This window comes from Diabrotica virgifera, chromosome 9, assembly GCF_917563875.1.
Source record: "Diabrotica virgifera virgifera chromosome 9, PGI_DIABVI_V3a".
NCBI lineage: Eukaryota > Metazoa > Arthropoda > Insecta > Coleoptera > Chrysomelidae > Diabrotica > Diabrotica virgifera.
The window spans coordinates 195,504,342-195,519,609 of NC_065451.1; the positions used below are offsets into that span (position 1 = coordinate 195,504,342).

Sequence of the window (15,268 nt, forward strand, 5' to 3'; positions counted from 1 at the left end):
GTCTCCTGGAGTTTTATGAAAATTCGTTATGAAAATAAGTGAAATTTATTATTCCGGGGTTTTTGAGGATGTTCAACATGAATATCGGGCCGGCGAAGCTGTAAGAGGTACCTGGTGCCCGGTATCTACGTCGTCTCCTGGAGTTTTATGGAAATTCATTATGAAAGTCATTTAAACTTGTTATCCCGAGGTTTTTGAGGTAGCTGAATACGAATATCGGGTCGATGAGCGGTAAGGGGTACCCAGTGCCCGGTACATACATCGTCTCAAGGAGTTTTATCGAAATTCATTATGAAAATAGTTGAAATTTATTATCTCGGTGTTTTTGAGGTCCCTGGACACGAATATTGCATCGAAGACATTGTACGAGGCACCTGGTGCCCGGTATCTACGTCATCTCCTGAAGTTTTTATTTATTTAAAATTACTATAAATTTAAAATTTATTTGTATAATAAAAATAACTTACTGTTTTTGTTACTGTTGAATTTTATAACGAATCGCCATAAAACTCCAGGTGATGATGTAGATTGTTAGTTCAAATCTAGTGTATAATAATTAAATTTTTTTAGTAATTAATTATTTTATTTATGAAAAGATCACGTAACGAATACACTTAGAAATAGTTGATCAGTACCTAGATACATTTCAATGATTACCAAACTACAATCTCCAAATTGATTTTTGGTTATTTTCAAAAGGAGTTTGTCAATTGAAAGTTGTTTCTATGTCAACGACAACTTTAAAAAAGTATGTAGATCTAAAAAACACAAATCATACACTGAGTTATCTTTTATTTTTACAATGTTTGCGTTGCGTTGGTTGGATATGCGCGAATGGTATGTATTGGTAAAAAAATTAATTGAAAAAAATTATTCGTCATTTGTCATTATGTCATATGTCATACACCACGTTCCCGTCTCGCTAATTTTTTTCATGAATTTTTTGTTCACGTCCTAACAGCTAGTTCAGTGAAACTGTGTCCAAGGATAGAACCTGTGTTGGAGAAATACTAGACGAAATTTTTGATTACCTATCGGTTGAAATTATGTTATTCGACTGTTTATTTTTAGCAAAAATCTGAAATGTTAATGAATAATGATGAGTAATGATGTTAAAGCAAATAAAGACAGCTAAGTGCAACAACGGCTTCTCACGCTTTCATAATTTTTTAGGCTTTTGTATGTGAATGAAATTCCTATAACCTATACAACGCCGAGGCTAATATCTAGAGGGACTTCTTCCTCTATTGTTTTAAAGAAGTTCTTGGTGGAACTCCTAAGTAGAGCACAGAGCTTCAGTGAAAATGCGCTATCGAGTTCTATTTTGCGCTAAGGTCTTTGCCTCATTTCAAGACTTTCCTGGACCTCTTATTGTTCGGTCAGATGTAATAGATCTTCGTTTCTGATGATGTTAGGCCAGAAAATACGTTAAATTCTTCGCAGACATTCGTCAATAAAAACCTGCAGTTTGTCTATAAAGATTTTTGAGGTATACTGGTCAGATATCCAAATATGGTTGAGCATGTTGAATGCTTGTTGAGATTTTCGTATCCTCATACGAATATTATTTTCTGTGCCTCCGCTTTATGTTATGACACTTCCAAGATACGTAAAATTTTCCACAATTTCAATCTGCATGTTGTTAATAGTAAGCCTTATCTTGTTTCTTCCATTTATTCTCACGGGTTTGGTTTTATTAATATTGATTTTAAAACCTATTTTATTTGCTTCAGTGGAAAGTTTCCAATTTGTCAGCCACGTCTTGGAACCTTTCTCCTCGCAGGCAGATATCATTGGCGTATTCTAGATCGCTTAGGCGTGTGGTTAATTTCCATTGTATAACTCTTGTGTCGGAGTCTAGTTTGGAGAGAACATAGTCTATAGGTATGTTAAAAAAAGGAGAAAGCACGCATCCCTGTCTGACTCCAGTATGTTAAATTCGTCACTGTTGATCCCATTGTGTGTCACGCTGCATTTCGCCTTAGTGTACAGTAACTTTATAATGGAAATTATTTTTTGCGGGATGCTTTTTAGCTGTAAAATTTTCCATAGAGCAACATGTGATAAGCTGTCAAAGGCACGCTCGAAATAGACAAAAACTATATGTAAGGGTATGTTCCATTTAAACGATTGTTCCAATATTCCCCTCACAGTAGTCACCACCAAACAGAGCATAAATGATGATACTAGGCCATCAATTATTAAAGTACTTGCTATCTTAAAAAATACGAAAGCATGTAAGACTAATACTAAGAATTCTTGAAAATAAAGGCCAAGAATGCAATTTACAGACTTATGCTCGAAAATATTAACTAAAATAAAAAAAGCACAACAGTGGCTAAAATCTACATTTTTAACAATGAGAAGTCTCAGGCAAGGGGTTTTTGAAAATTAGTCTACTGTAACCTCGGATACAAAATTGTCGTTGCTCTCTTTGTCTATGGCATTGTATGTTGAGTTCATTGCCCTTAATTTTAGCGCCGTAGTATCTACTTGACTATTCGAAAACTATTCGTTTAATAGAGTGAAAAAAACATTTCTTGGTTGACTCAACGTAGTTACTAATACAAGAAATAGAAATAGTCGTATCTTTTGCCCTAGCATAAATACATTTTCACGCTTACTGTCATGTATATACACGTTTTTCTCAAAATTTGTTTGACCTTAGAGATACACCCGAAGCAGCCGGAATTAATAGAGTGTTCTGTGTACTTGTGAAAACACGCAGATTGGACAGACCAAAAGAAGCAATGGCATCCACATAAATGAACACAAAATAATTTGTTGTTTATAATTCACACATGCAATATTTGTGTGTCTTTCTCTTTGTGTGTACGGAGAAGTTTGTTTTCGGAGTTTGTCCAAATTGTTCAAATTGGACTTTCTGTTTCCAAATTTATGACACCATATATCTAATGTAACAACTAATACAATGTGTCACTAAGAAATTAGTACCTTTTCTTGTATTATATTTGTAAGCTTTAGCTGGCTGTTCTGGCTTTCAAAATAACATATATAACACTCACGTAGACTCATAACTTAGCTGTCTTTATATCCTTAACCTATTTTTTATGTATAAAAGAAACCTACAACAAGGCATAACAGTAATCCTGTGTTATCGACACATAATTATTATGATTTGAATCAATTTTATACCCGGAAAACTTAAGACTAAAATTAGAATGTCTTCTATAAAAAATATGTATAGATAATTTAAAGAATATTTAGTATATGTTACGTAATTTGTGCTTATGTGGGCCTTTGTTTAAGTTGAGTTGAAGTTGAGTCGATTTGGTGTAAGGAAAATTTGTTAGCAGCATTTATTTCAGCACCTTCGACTTATAGGCACGTGTCTTTCTAATTGAATGCATCCAGCCTTAGAAGACTGGCTGACAGCTGTCATAATTGGCATCACAGCTTGGTATGAGCCAAAGACTTCATCAGAACAATCCTCCATTGACCCATCTCTCTGACAACTCGTCTCCATGCTCTACCTCCAATAGATTTTTAAGTCGTCCTCTAGGATGTCTTGATATCTAAGTCGTGTTCTTCCTCTGGCTCGTTGTCCCATCAGCCCTCTTCGGTCAAAACCTTTTCTGACTGTTGCACTTTCCTCTCGCCTGATTACATACCCTATCCATCTAAAGCGTGCTACCTTAAGGAATTTTACAGGTTCATCGAAACTTCTATACAACTCCAATCTTGCTCTTTTATTCTTCCATTTATTCTTCTTACAGTACAGCGAAATACATCAAAACAGTAAGCGAATACATCTACCTGAGACAGATAATGAAAGTTAACAAAAAAATCAACCTGCAGAAATTACCAGAATAAGGTTAGCGTGAGCATGATTTGGAAAACTGAGTTGGATCTTAAAAAACACTAAAATAGAACACTATTTGAAAACCAGAGTTTACGATCAGTGTATCCTCCCTATACTCACGTATGGTTCACAGACGTGGACACTCACCAAGCCTAATATGGATAAAATAGTAAAGGCACAAAGAGCGATGGAAAGATCAATGCTCGGGCTGAGACTTGTAGACAAAAAATAAACAAATGGATTAGAAGCAAAACCAAAGTAAAAGACGCAGGACACAATGGAGTTTCGCAATGGACCTTCCATTAATAATGTTAATAATAATAATTCTGTCTAATTAATAGACAATGGTGTGGTTCCACGGTAGAAGAACTATTTCGCGCAGCAGCCGATAGAGGTTTCAGGAACTTGTAAACATGATGACGGCCAACGTCTGAATACAGACACGGTACTTGTAGAAGAAGAAGGTCCTTCTGTGTAGGGCACCAGGTTTCTGCTCCATTTGTTAGCTCTGGTCTTATTAGTATTTTATAGACGGCCACTTTAATTTTTCTGGGTAGTTTTGGTTTTGAGGCCATCTGTCTTCTCGAGCCACAGTAACACTTATTGGCACCAGGTTTCTACCCCATTTGTTGGCTCTGGTCTTATTAGTATTTATAGACGGCCACTTTAATTTTTCTAGGTAGTTTAGGTTTTGAGGCCATCTGTCTTCTCGAGCCACAGGAACACGTAGTGGCAAGCACTATTCTTCTTTTTTATTCGTTGACGTTGTTATCTCTAGTCAATAGTGAGCCTAGGTATGTTGTTATATTGGGGTTAGTCAGAACCTTCGAAGCCGCAACTTAGGGAATACAAAGGCGAACACCTTTGAGCTATCTGATAGGAGTGACGTCGTGTAAACTAGCTGAAGGAGCTTATAAGAGCTGTCAACAGAAGTTTCTTACACAGAACGTACTCAACCTATACTATTATTGTTTTGATGAATTACTCTTTTTGGTGTTTAATTCATATAGAATATTTTTATAGATCTCTGTATAAATAATGCGATGTGAAGATTAAATCCAAGTATTGGATTTTTTATTCCATGTTAATCTTTCTGATAATAAGACATTATTGTGTAATAATAATAAATTAATATATGCTTCAAGATTAGAAAACGGAATCATACACTGCCGAATGAATATACATATTTAGATATTCAGTATTCAGAAAACGTATTTCTTTTTCTTTCTTTTAAATATAATAAATAAAACACTTTATTAACGCTTAAAAGTTTCGACTATCTTCGCCATTTTCAATAAGCACTTTAATGATACACATTATAATTATTACTTAAATATAAAATTTAAACCCAATGTTAATAGAGATCAGCAGTCGGATGCTGTTTATAAAGTGAATTATAGAGACTGTAACTCAACATATATATTGGGCAAACACACCAATATCTATATAGAAGGGTTGTTTCACACAAAAATAATGTTCAAACCAACAAATTAAACACTACAGCCTTAGCATTCTACAGAAACTTACAATGCTTTTGACTTTGAAAATGTACATATTTAAAAAAAGATAATAGAACTACAACAATCTATGTATATTTGAGCCTCTAAAGGCCTGAAAATTGGCCTTTAAGTAAAACTCAGATTTGTTTGAACTTTCAAGTTTTTTCAAAGTCATTATCAAAAACATACTGAAAATAATAACTACATTATAAACTAAAATTGTAATTAATATACAGGCTTACCCTTGTGAAGATACATTTTAGGTTGGTTTAACATGGGACAGAAGAAGAAAACGAAAAAAAGAAAAGAGAAAAAAGAAAACGAAACAGCAACATTCTTTTACCTGTCTGTCACTGTTCCAATGCTTCTGCAACCTTCATCGCAAGCTGTGGCATAGCTTATTTTACCATTATCAATTGTAATTTCGTTGCTAAATCTACCTTTACATTTAGTTACATACATTTAGGAATCTTTCTTATAATCCTTGTGTTTAAATCTAGAATTATATACGTTTTAAAAACTGAATCTGAACTGAATATCTGAATCTGAGTAGTTATTGTGCTTTACATAAAAATGAAAATAAAACGAAAAAAGTGATTGTATAATTGCGAGAAACGAATTAGGCAGACTATTTTCTGTCAAGCACAAAAGAATATTACCAAAAATATTATTCAAAATGTATTCCTCGGAATATGACAATCAGAATATAATATATTCAACCCTATACAATCATATTATGATGATGAGTACAGCATTAAAACCAGAGGAAGTAAGAATAAATAATGAAATTTATATTTAGACAAAAAATTGGAAATATTGAAATATTATCACAGAGAGTTCTGTAAATATAGATCAAGCAGATTTTCCATTTTTAATATTCTTCATTCTTAGATGTATCACAGGCATTCTTATTAGTGTGCTACTTCGATACTTTATTGATAGTTTTTATATTCAGTCTTTAGTACTATAAAATTATATCTGTGTTCCAAGTCTTCCAGTCAATTGACACTTATTTTAATAAATACATGATATGTAATATTTTCCTCTTAAGGGGCAGTTATAAGATTTAACATCCCGCTGCCCTATAATTTTTCTATCCCCTTTTTAATTGTGATCGGTGACTATCTTTAGTTTTACCAAATCACTCTAGCTCCCTAGTTAAATGAAACGCAATCTGTTCTTAAGCATGCTCCAGATTGAGATATTCATAGGAGTAATTTCTGGCGAACTGGGAGGTCACGGTTTGTTTCCACTTTCGCCATGTGTTACAAGCCTGCATATATAGTACAAAAATGCCAAAAATTATTGGAAATACATTCTTGTTGTCACATTCTGATGAAAAATACTGAAGTAGTATTAATCATAAGTCTTTTGATTTTATTTTCCCATTAAATATACTGTAGATGTTAAAATAAAATAATTAAAGCAATGTATACCATGTGTGTGGTGTTTTAATTTCATTAATTTTAAATATTTTTATTAATCAGATAAATTGAAGACACTTGTTGATTTGAATAATTTTTCTACAATGATTCAAAATATATTCACAGCTTCCGATACTCATTTGGTAATCCATCTCTAAGATGAATATCTGGTTAGAAAAAGTCTGAGAGAAAAGGTAGAAAAGAGCAGTGAATAAGGAGACACGAAGTTTTTACACATATACATATAACGCAATTTAAAAAAAATATCTTTATCTAGTCTCTCGTATTTTGTGTAGCTTGAAAGTGTCACCACTTGAATCTGATGACAAATACATATAAGATCACCCCTCGAATTCACGATGTTTACGCTTTTATAAATCCGTATCTTTACCACATATTTAATGAGCAATTTTTTTTATAAAATATACCTTCTTTGGTTTTTTATTTTATTTGAATACCCATTTAATTGACCTGGTTTTGCCAAGGTGTAAACATTTGAAAAAATTATTCTGGTGAAATTTTTGAAAACGCGATTAAAGATGAATCGTACTTTAATTTCTGAGTTGGACCGTATAAGAATTATCGATTTAGTTGAAAAAGGCCATTCACAGCGGTTCGTGGATGACAGAGTGGGTGTTTCTCAAAGTGATGTCTCACGGATATGGAATAGGTTCCTGGAGAGAAACTCGATACGGAATATAGTTGGTCTGGTAGACCCCGAGTTACTAATGATCGACAGAATAGATATATCAGAATTTCCATCGGTAGAAATCTTCTATGTCCGGACCAGCCCTCCAAAGAGAATTCAGGCATGCTACAGGAGTCAGAGTATCGTTGTCTACAATAAGAAGAAGAATTTTAGACTCAGGTTTGAGGAGACGCCGACCAATAAGAGTTTCTCAGCTACAACCTAGACATGTTTTGGACCGCCTCCAGTGGGCTCAAAAACACATACAACTCCCCCAACAGTTTTAGAATTTGGTGCTTTTTTCAGACGAGACCAGAATCTGTTTAACTAGTGATAACCGGCGAATTCGTGTGTGGCGAGAGCCAACAAGAGCTGCACAACTAGCTACACACGAATTAGCCGGTTATCACTATTTAAACAAATTCTGGTCTCGTTTGAAAAAAGCACAAAATTCCAAAACTGTTGGGGGAGCTGTATGTGTTCTTGAGCCCACTGGAGGCGGTCCAAAACATGTCTAGATTGTAGCTGAGGAACTCTTATTGGTTGACGACTCCTCAAACCTGAGTCTAAAATTCTTCTTCTCATTGTAGCCAACGATACTCTGACTCCTGTAGCATGCCTGAATTCTCTTTGGAGGTCTGGTACAGACATAGAAGAATTTCTACAGATGGAAATTCTGATATATCTATTCTGTCGATCATTAGTAACTCGGGGTCTACCAGACCGAGCTCTATTCCATATCGAGTTTTTCTCCAGGAACCTATTCCATATCCGTGAAACATCACTCTGAGAAACACCCACTCTTTCCGCCACGAACCGCTGTGAATGGCCTTCTTCAACTAAATCGATAACTCTTATACGGTCCAACTCAGCAATTAAAGTACGATGCATTTTTAATCACGTTTTCAAAAATTTCCCCAGAATAAATTTTTCAAATGTTTACACCTTGGCAAAACCAGGTCAGTTAAATGGGTAACCAAATAAAATAAAATACCAAAAATGGTATATTTTTTATAAAAAAAAGCCCATTAAATATGTGATAAAGATACGGATTTATAAAAGCGTAAACATCGTGAATACGAGGGGTGATGCATAACTTTTGAAACTATGTGTAGAACGTTGGGCTAGGACAGACCGACTAGTTATTGGCCTTCTATGTAGTCAAATCCTAAATTCACGGGGGTCTCGATATTTAGACATTAGACCCTAAAGTCAAATAGGCGAAATAACAAAGGATAGAAATATAAAGGAATACGAAAAAAATATCTTACCCTTGACATGGATGTACACGTAGTATTGAACTACATACTAGCTCAGTGGAAAATGAATTTGGATCAAGAGATATTCCTTTTATAGATAAATATTTACAGAGGGAAAACACAGTTATAGTTCTTCCACTATATCTTTGCTCATGCCTGAAATTATTCGCGAATTATTTTTTAAACTAGACCTCTTTTTTACTCACAGAAACCAGTAGCGCAAAATTAAGCCACGTGTTCATAGAAATCACAATAAGTTAAACAAGGATAAACAACACGACATGTCTTTGATACCATGTTTGCTATGAATTTTGACGTTTTATCATTTTCAGTGACAGTGACATTAGCGCATTTGTTGTGTTTATTGGAATTTATAACTTATATTGTGGTTATTTTATAAAGTTATATTGTATGAAATATATTATAACATAGTTAAATATAAATATACAAGATAACTTTATAAAATACGTCCAACGATAATAGTTATCTCCTAATTATTACATTGACAGTGCATACAAAGGATAATTACATATCGACGTAGGTACGGTTCACTTAATGTTTTGATTTAACTTGTTTGAAAATGAATCATGACGTTTGGGCAAAGATAAAATGGAACAACTACATTCTGTGTGTGGATATTCTGTGTGTGGTCTAGTTTAAACGGAAACTTTGGGGTAGCGCATAACGGGATATTTTCGGTACTTCTTTTGCGGGATTATCTTCTACATTTGCAAAAAATTGTATTTTGCTATAAATAAATATATGGAAAAAATTACATAATAAATTATCAATGACTTTTCAGTAATTATGAATTTGGTTTGAAAATGACATTATTCCTGAACACAGTTTCCCTGACGGTTTTGGCTTTTAAAATCATAAATAGTTGAAATAGTTGCACATACTATTCGTCCGCAAGCGTATACCATATTTATAATTTGTTTATTTTATTTTTCAGCGATACATTACCATCGACCCAGTACTTGTTAACCGATATGTGATACTGTACAGATAAACGTTTCGAGAAAAAAATTAGAGCATTATAAAAGTATGTTTGTGTTGATACGCTATTATCAAACTAACAACAGTTTTAAGCTTTTAACATAAGTAGGTGTTAGCATTTATGTAAGGTAATTTAAATAAACCAATATAATATACAGTAGGAAAAATGAAAGAATACCCATGAAAGAACATATAAAACACGCTGTATTTTCCTGTCACCGTGTCACACAAAAAATTGGCCAGCGCAAGTACATGTAATAATTATTGTTACATGTACTTGCACTGGACAATTTTCTTTGTGACACAGTGACAGGAAAATACAGCGTGTTTTATGTGTTCGTTCATGGGTATTCTTTCATTTTTCCGACTGTAGTAGTCAAGCAATCTACAGAATTCTTATCATTGTTAAGTAATAAATACTGTATCGTTTGACTCCAAATTAGACACATCTTGTATTTATGCTCGAAAGCGACAGTGCACCAATTTTCAAGGTCAGGCCCAGTGGCGACCATAGCTCAGTGTCTAAGTACTAGCTTACAAAGCCAACTGTACTGTGAGGATGTACAATAAGCCAACTAGCTGAAGTACGAAAGTTTTTTTGAAAAAAGTTTCAAGACTCTGCTTCCCCTCTATCTGGAGTTATCAACAAATTTGTAACTCTGATGAGTTTTGACCTGTCTACCCCAAATCCAATAGGCTTATTTCTGAGACAATTAAGAACATATGAACCAAGTTTAAAGACTGGGTATTTTTCTTAGAGTTTATCTCATGGACATCCAGATAGATAGACCAACCACTACACTATTTAAAGAAGTATATATTCTTAATAAGCTGTTCATCGATCACTAATAGATGAGAATATGGTAGTAGTGACATCACCATTGGTAACTTTTCGTTTCCACCTGAATCTTATGATTCTGATCATGAATGCCATGTTCCTCTTCTAATGGTGCCTAACCATTACAAATGGCAACCCATTCTGTGTAGAACTTCTTCTTTGGTAACTTTGTCTATCCAGGAAATCCCTAACATGCGTCTATAACACCACATTTCAAATGCTACGAGTCAGAGTGCAGAATTCACCATTATAATAAAAATTAAAATGGTAAATAGTTATTTAAATCTGAAACTTTTCTTGTTGAAAGTTCTTTCTGGTACATCCTTAATCTGCGACGTTTACAATTTATAAGACAGCAGATGACGAATATAGAAAACAAAAAGTACTCTACTATTTAAGTACTTACTATATAAGTCAAAAGTGACTTATTTGAAATGTCACATATAAATATTTAAATTGTAAAAATTATTGTAAAAATGGATAAAAACATTTAAAAAGTAATGATAATTCAGTTAGAAAACGAAGTCTCGCCAGAAGAGTCCCATAGGAAATGTTTTACCATACTTTCCTGAATTGTATGAGATATTTTCATAGGCCCGATACACAACATCAAAAAGTAACTAAATTAGTAAGAAGAGGAGCCCAAATTTGGAGACCAATGAACGAAAAAGACTTTATTTATTTGATTCCTTTTTGTAAATTTTAAAATTAATTAGTATTTAATACAATCAAAATTTAACTCTCACGCACAAGTTGTAATACCTACAACTTCAGTGAGAAACTGAGTTTATTTTGTTATGTATAATTTATTTACTACGAATAAACTCTATTATTATTATATTATTATTATTATTTGCAGTCACATTCCGTTTTCATTCGTCTAGACAGAAAGAAACTTCCTAGTACTCAAATCTGAGTAAATATAGAAAAGTAAAAGATGGTTTTGCTTGCTTTCGATTCAGAAGGAGGCACAATCGCTGGACAGCTGTTTCTGCCATTGCAGGCTTCCTCAACAGCGCTAGCGTGCACACCTCTGAATCGAAAACCAGCTAGCCCATCTATTTAAGGGAAACTTCAAAGATCATTGAAATACCCATTGGGACGCAATCCAGCGACATCTCTTAAACAAACTGAAAACTCTCAGCATTCGTCGTCTGCTGTCTTATAAATTGTAAAAATCGCAGATTAAGGATGTACCAGAAAGAACTTTCAACAAGAAAAGTTTCAGATTTAAATAACTATTTACCATTTTAATTTTTATTATAATGGTGAATTCTGCATCTGACACTTTTCAGTTTGTTTAAGAGATGTCGCTGGATTGCGTCCCAATGGGAATTTTAATAATCTTTGAAATTTCCCTTAAATAGATGGGCTAGCTGGTTTTCGATTCAGAGGTGTGCACGTTAGCGCTGTTGAGGAAGCCTGCAATGGCAGAAACAGCTGTCCAGCGCTTGTGCATCCCTCTGAATCGAAAACAAGCGAAACCGTCTATTACTTTTTTAGATATTTAGATGTTTGTTAAAAAAACTCTTTACTGGGCCTGAGGATGGGGCACATATTGTAAGCTCCGAAACCGGTTGCTTTCTATAACATCTATTATCAATAAAAATAAGATTGTGAGTATGTATTGACCTGTTTTCAGATATCTATAAATAATTAGAATTGAGAAATCACGCACCTGTCACAACGACACCGAATATTTGTCATCTGTCATACGTCACGTTTTAAGTTAGCTTGAGGAAAATCTTCGTGTTCTTTTTTGGGCTATGTTTTTTACAATTCACCCATCTTAATTTGAAGAAATACTTAAGTCTTGCATCTGCAGTCGAAGTTAGGATTTCCAAATGGTCTGTTTACTGTTTTGTTATTATCGTTTTTCTTAAAATTGGGTCGAACTTCTCTTCTCTCGTTTCTTAGGCTAAAATGTTAGTAATCCGATACAACAGAGGTATATACTTTTCATACTCGGGGATCAGAGATAGGCGCCCAACTGGGGCTTCCCGGGCGCCCAACGTGGGGCTTCTTTTGCACTTCTGGCCCGGCTTTAAAAATATCTCCTTTAACTTTTGGTTTTATCTTGAGTTGTTGTATTTTAACTTTAAAGAACAACCAACGCTTTTAAATTTTCATTGTTCCAAACACGACATATCACGGTTGATATTAAAGGAGATAGTAAAGGTAGAACGGACTGAAATAAAGCAATTTTATTGTCATAATTGGTGTATAGGTTAAATTTAGTTTGAGGACAATCGGTACAGTATAATAGTTTGAATTTTGGAACGTTGGATTACATAATTATCCTTACAAAAATGGAAACATCTTGATTTAAGCGCTAACAAAAATTCTCGTCTATATTAAACTTGACATTAGTTTTAATTTAAAACCATATTTATTTTTGTGTTTGTGGTTGTGTTTTGTGTTAACATTTGCAACTATTGCTTACTCTTGTTACTCTAGTTAACTCAAATATAGATAAAGGCATAAGACTAACAAAATAAATATAATAATAGTAAAATCTTTTTTCTAATGTAGCATAAATTATTTATTATTATAGAAATATGGTTATTAATTTAAATAAGAATATAAAGTAGGTAAGAAAATATATAAATTGCAATATAATTAGTCTTCCAATAAATTTTCTTAATAGAAACAAACATTGGTTCTACTCGAATATACAAAATTAAATAGAATAATTCTTAGATTTTCTAAACTATTATTAGGGTAATGAAGTAATTTGTAAGTAGTTTAGGTAAGAAAGTAATCGGGAGTTAAAAATCAAATATTTTAGAAAATAAACGACAAATACATCTAATAGGTATAAACATAGATATAGGCCGCAGTATAATTTGTTCTTCAGATAGGCTTGCACCTTCCAGTGTCTCATTGAAATTATTTACTCAGTCGATGCTGCTCAATGTGGATGTTGCTTAGGCCTTCTCCATTTAGGAGTATCCATTTAGAAATATAGGTTAAATAATATAGGTGAAAGTATACATTCTTTTCTAACAGCTCGCAGAATTTGGATCGCTTCCATCGGTTCATCTCAACATTTGTTCTTATTGTGGCTGATTGGTTTCAGTATACATTTTGTATTATACGCCGGTCTTTATCATCCATTTGGGCTTTTGTTAGAACATCCATCATTTTTCGGTGTTGGACTGTATCAAATCCTAAAGTAGTCCTCAAAAAAGGTGTAAATAACGCAAGTCATATCTCTGCATCTTTAGAATAATACCTGTAGACTAAACAGTGCATCTCTCGTACATACGCCTTTCATGAATCTAAACTGTGTGTCCTGTATTCTCTCTTCACATAGCTTGTTTATTTTGCAGGGTCATTCCATATCAACTCAACACACCTAATTTCCACCCCTCTTCAGATTTGGTTATAATTTGGAATACTCATAGTGACTATCAAGGGAAACAAAAATACACCATTTTAAATTTTTATCTCAAGCCGTTTCCGAAATATGGTTATGTAAAGTTTTCCAAAAAGGTCCAAAATACCGCGACCATACTTTCTTGGAATGGTTGTAGAAGTTGACCTGATTGAGCTAGAATGCTGTCATTTTGCAGCATCATAAAGCTCTTTACAGTGATATATACAGCATGATGCTAGGATAAACAAGTTTTTCTCAAACAAAAAAAAATATTTTGATTAAGATTTTTTCCAAAAAGTACATAATTTAAATTTTTTATAATATTCCTACAAATACATAGTACTGTTGTTAATATCATATAAAAATTTTATCATGGGATGGTGATGGGTTCAACATAAAAAAAATAAATTTCACACAAACAGTAAGGTGCAAATGAAAGGAATAAATTCGTAATGTCACAAGCTGGCGACTTTAAGGAAAAAATCCCGAAACAGGTCGATTTTTATTTTTAAATTGTAATTTTTTGCCATCGATATTATACTAGTGACGTCATCCATCTGGGCGTGATGACGTAATCGATGATTTTTAAAGGTCTAGGTCGTGTATTAGCTCATTTGAAAGGTTATTTAATTCTCTGTTCAGTAATATAATCAATAACATAATTATTTATACAAGATGGCAAAAAAGTCGTTTTTTAATTAAATTAATTGACAAAAAAGAAGAATGTATGTAATTTATCTGTTTCTTGCAACAGTAAAATCTATTTTAAATTAAATAAATTACATACATTCTTCTTTTTTTGTCAATTAATTTAATTAAAAAAACTTTGTTTGCCACCCTGTATAAATAATTATATTATTGTTTATATTACTGAATAGAGAATTGAATAACCTTTCAAATGAGCTAACACACGACCTATAGTCTCATTTAAAAAATCATAGATTACGTCATGACGCCCAGATGGATGACGTCACTAGTATGATACATATGCCAAAATATTACAATTTAAAAATAAAAATCGACCTGTTTTGGGATTTTTCCTTAAAATCGCCAGCTTGCGACATTACGAATTTATTCCTTTCATTTGCACCAGGCTGTAGGTGAGAAATTTATTTTTTTATGTTGAACCCATCACCATCCCATGATAAAAATTTTATATGTTATTAACAACAGTACTATGTATTTGTAGGAATATTATGAAAATTTAAATATATGTACTTTTTGGAAAAAAACTTAATCAAAATATATTTTTTTTTTTGTTTGAGAAAAACTTGTTTATCGTAGCATCATGCTGTATATATCAACTGTAAAGAGCTTTAACAGTGCTGCAAAATGACACCTCTCCCAGCATTTTAGCTC

General features: G+C 33.1%; 1 protein-coding gene across 13 annotated transcripts in view; it reads left to right on the forward strand.

Annotated features, from left to right (window-relative positions):
• The window catches only part of LOC114339236 (protein NDRG3), a 658,690-nt gene that overhangs the window by 615,284 nt on the left and 28,138 nt on the right, over nt 1-15,268 (forward strand). For 3 of the 13 annotated variants that reach the window (XR_007700645.1, XR_007700646.1, XR_007700647.1), the window contains exon 9: nt 9,649-9,738. The exons of 8 other annotated variants lie outside the window; for them this stretch is intronic. Coding sequence is in view for 1 of the 5 variants with exons in the window: in XM_050661377.1 (XP_050517334.1) it covers nt 962-1,014 (53 nt within the window). In the remaining 4 variants the exon portion in view is untranslated. Of the gene's footprint in view, nt 1-961; nt 6,763-9,648; nt 9,739-15,268 lie in introns of those variants that run through there. 2 more of the 13 variants (XR_007700644.1, XM_050661377.1) reach the window with 2 other exon arrangements.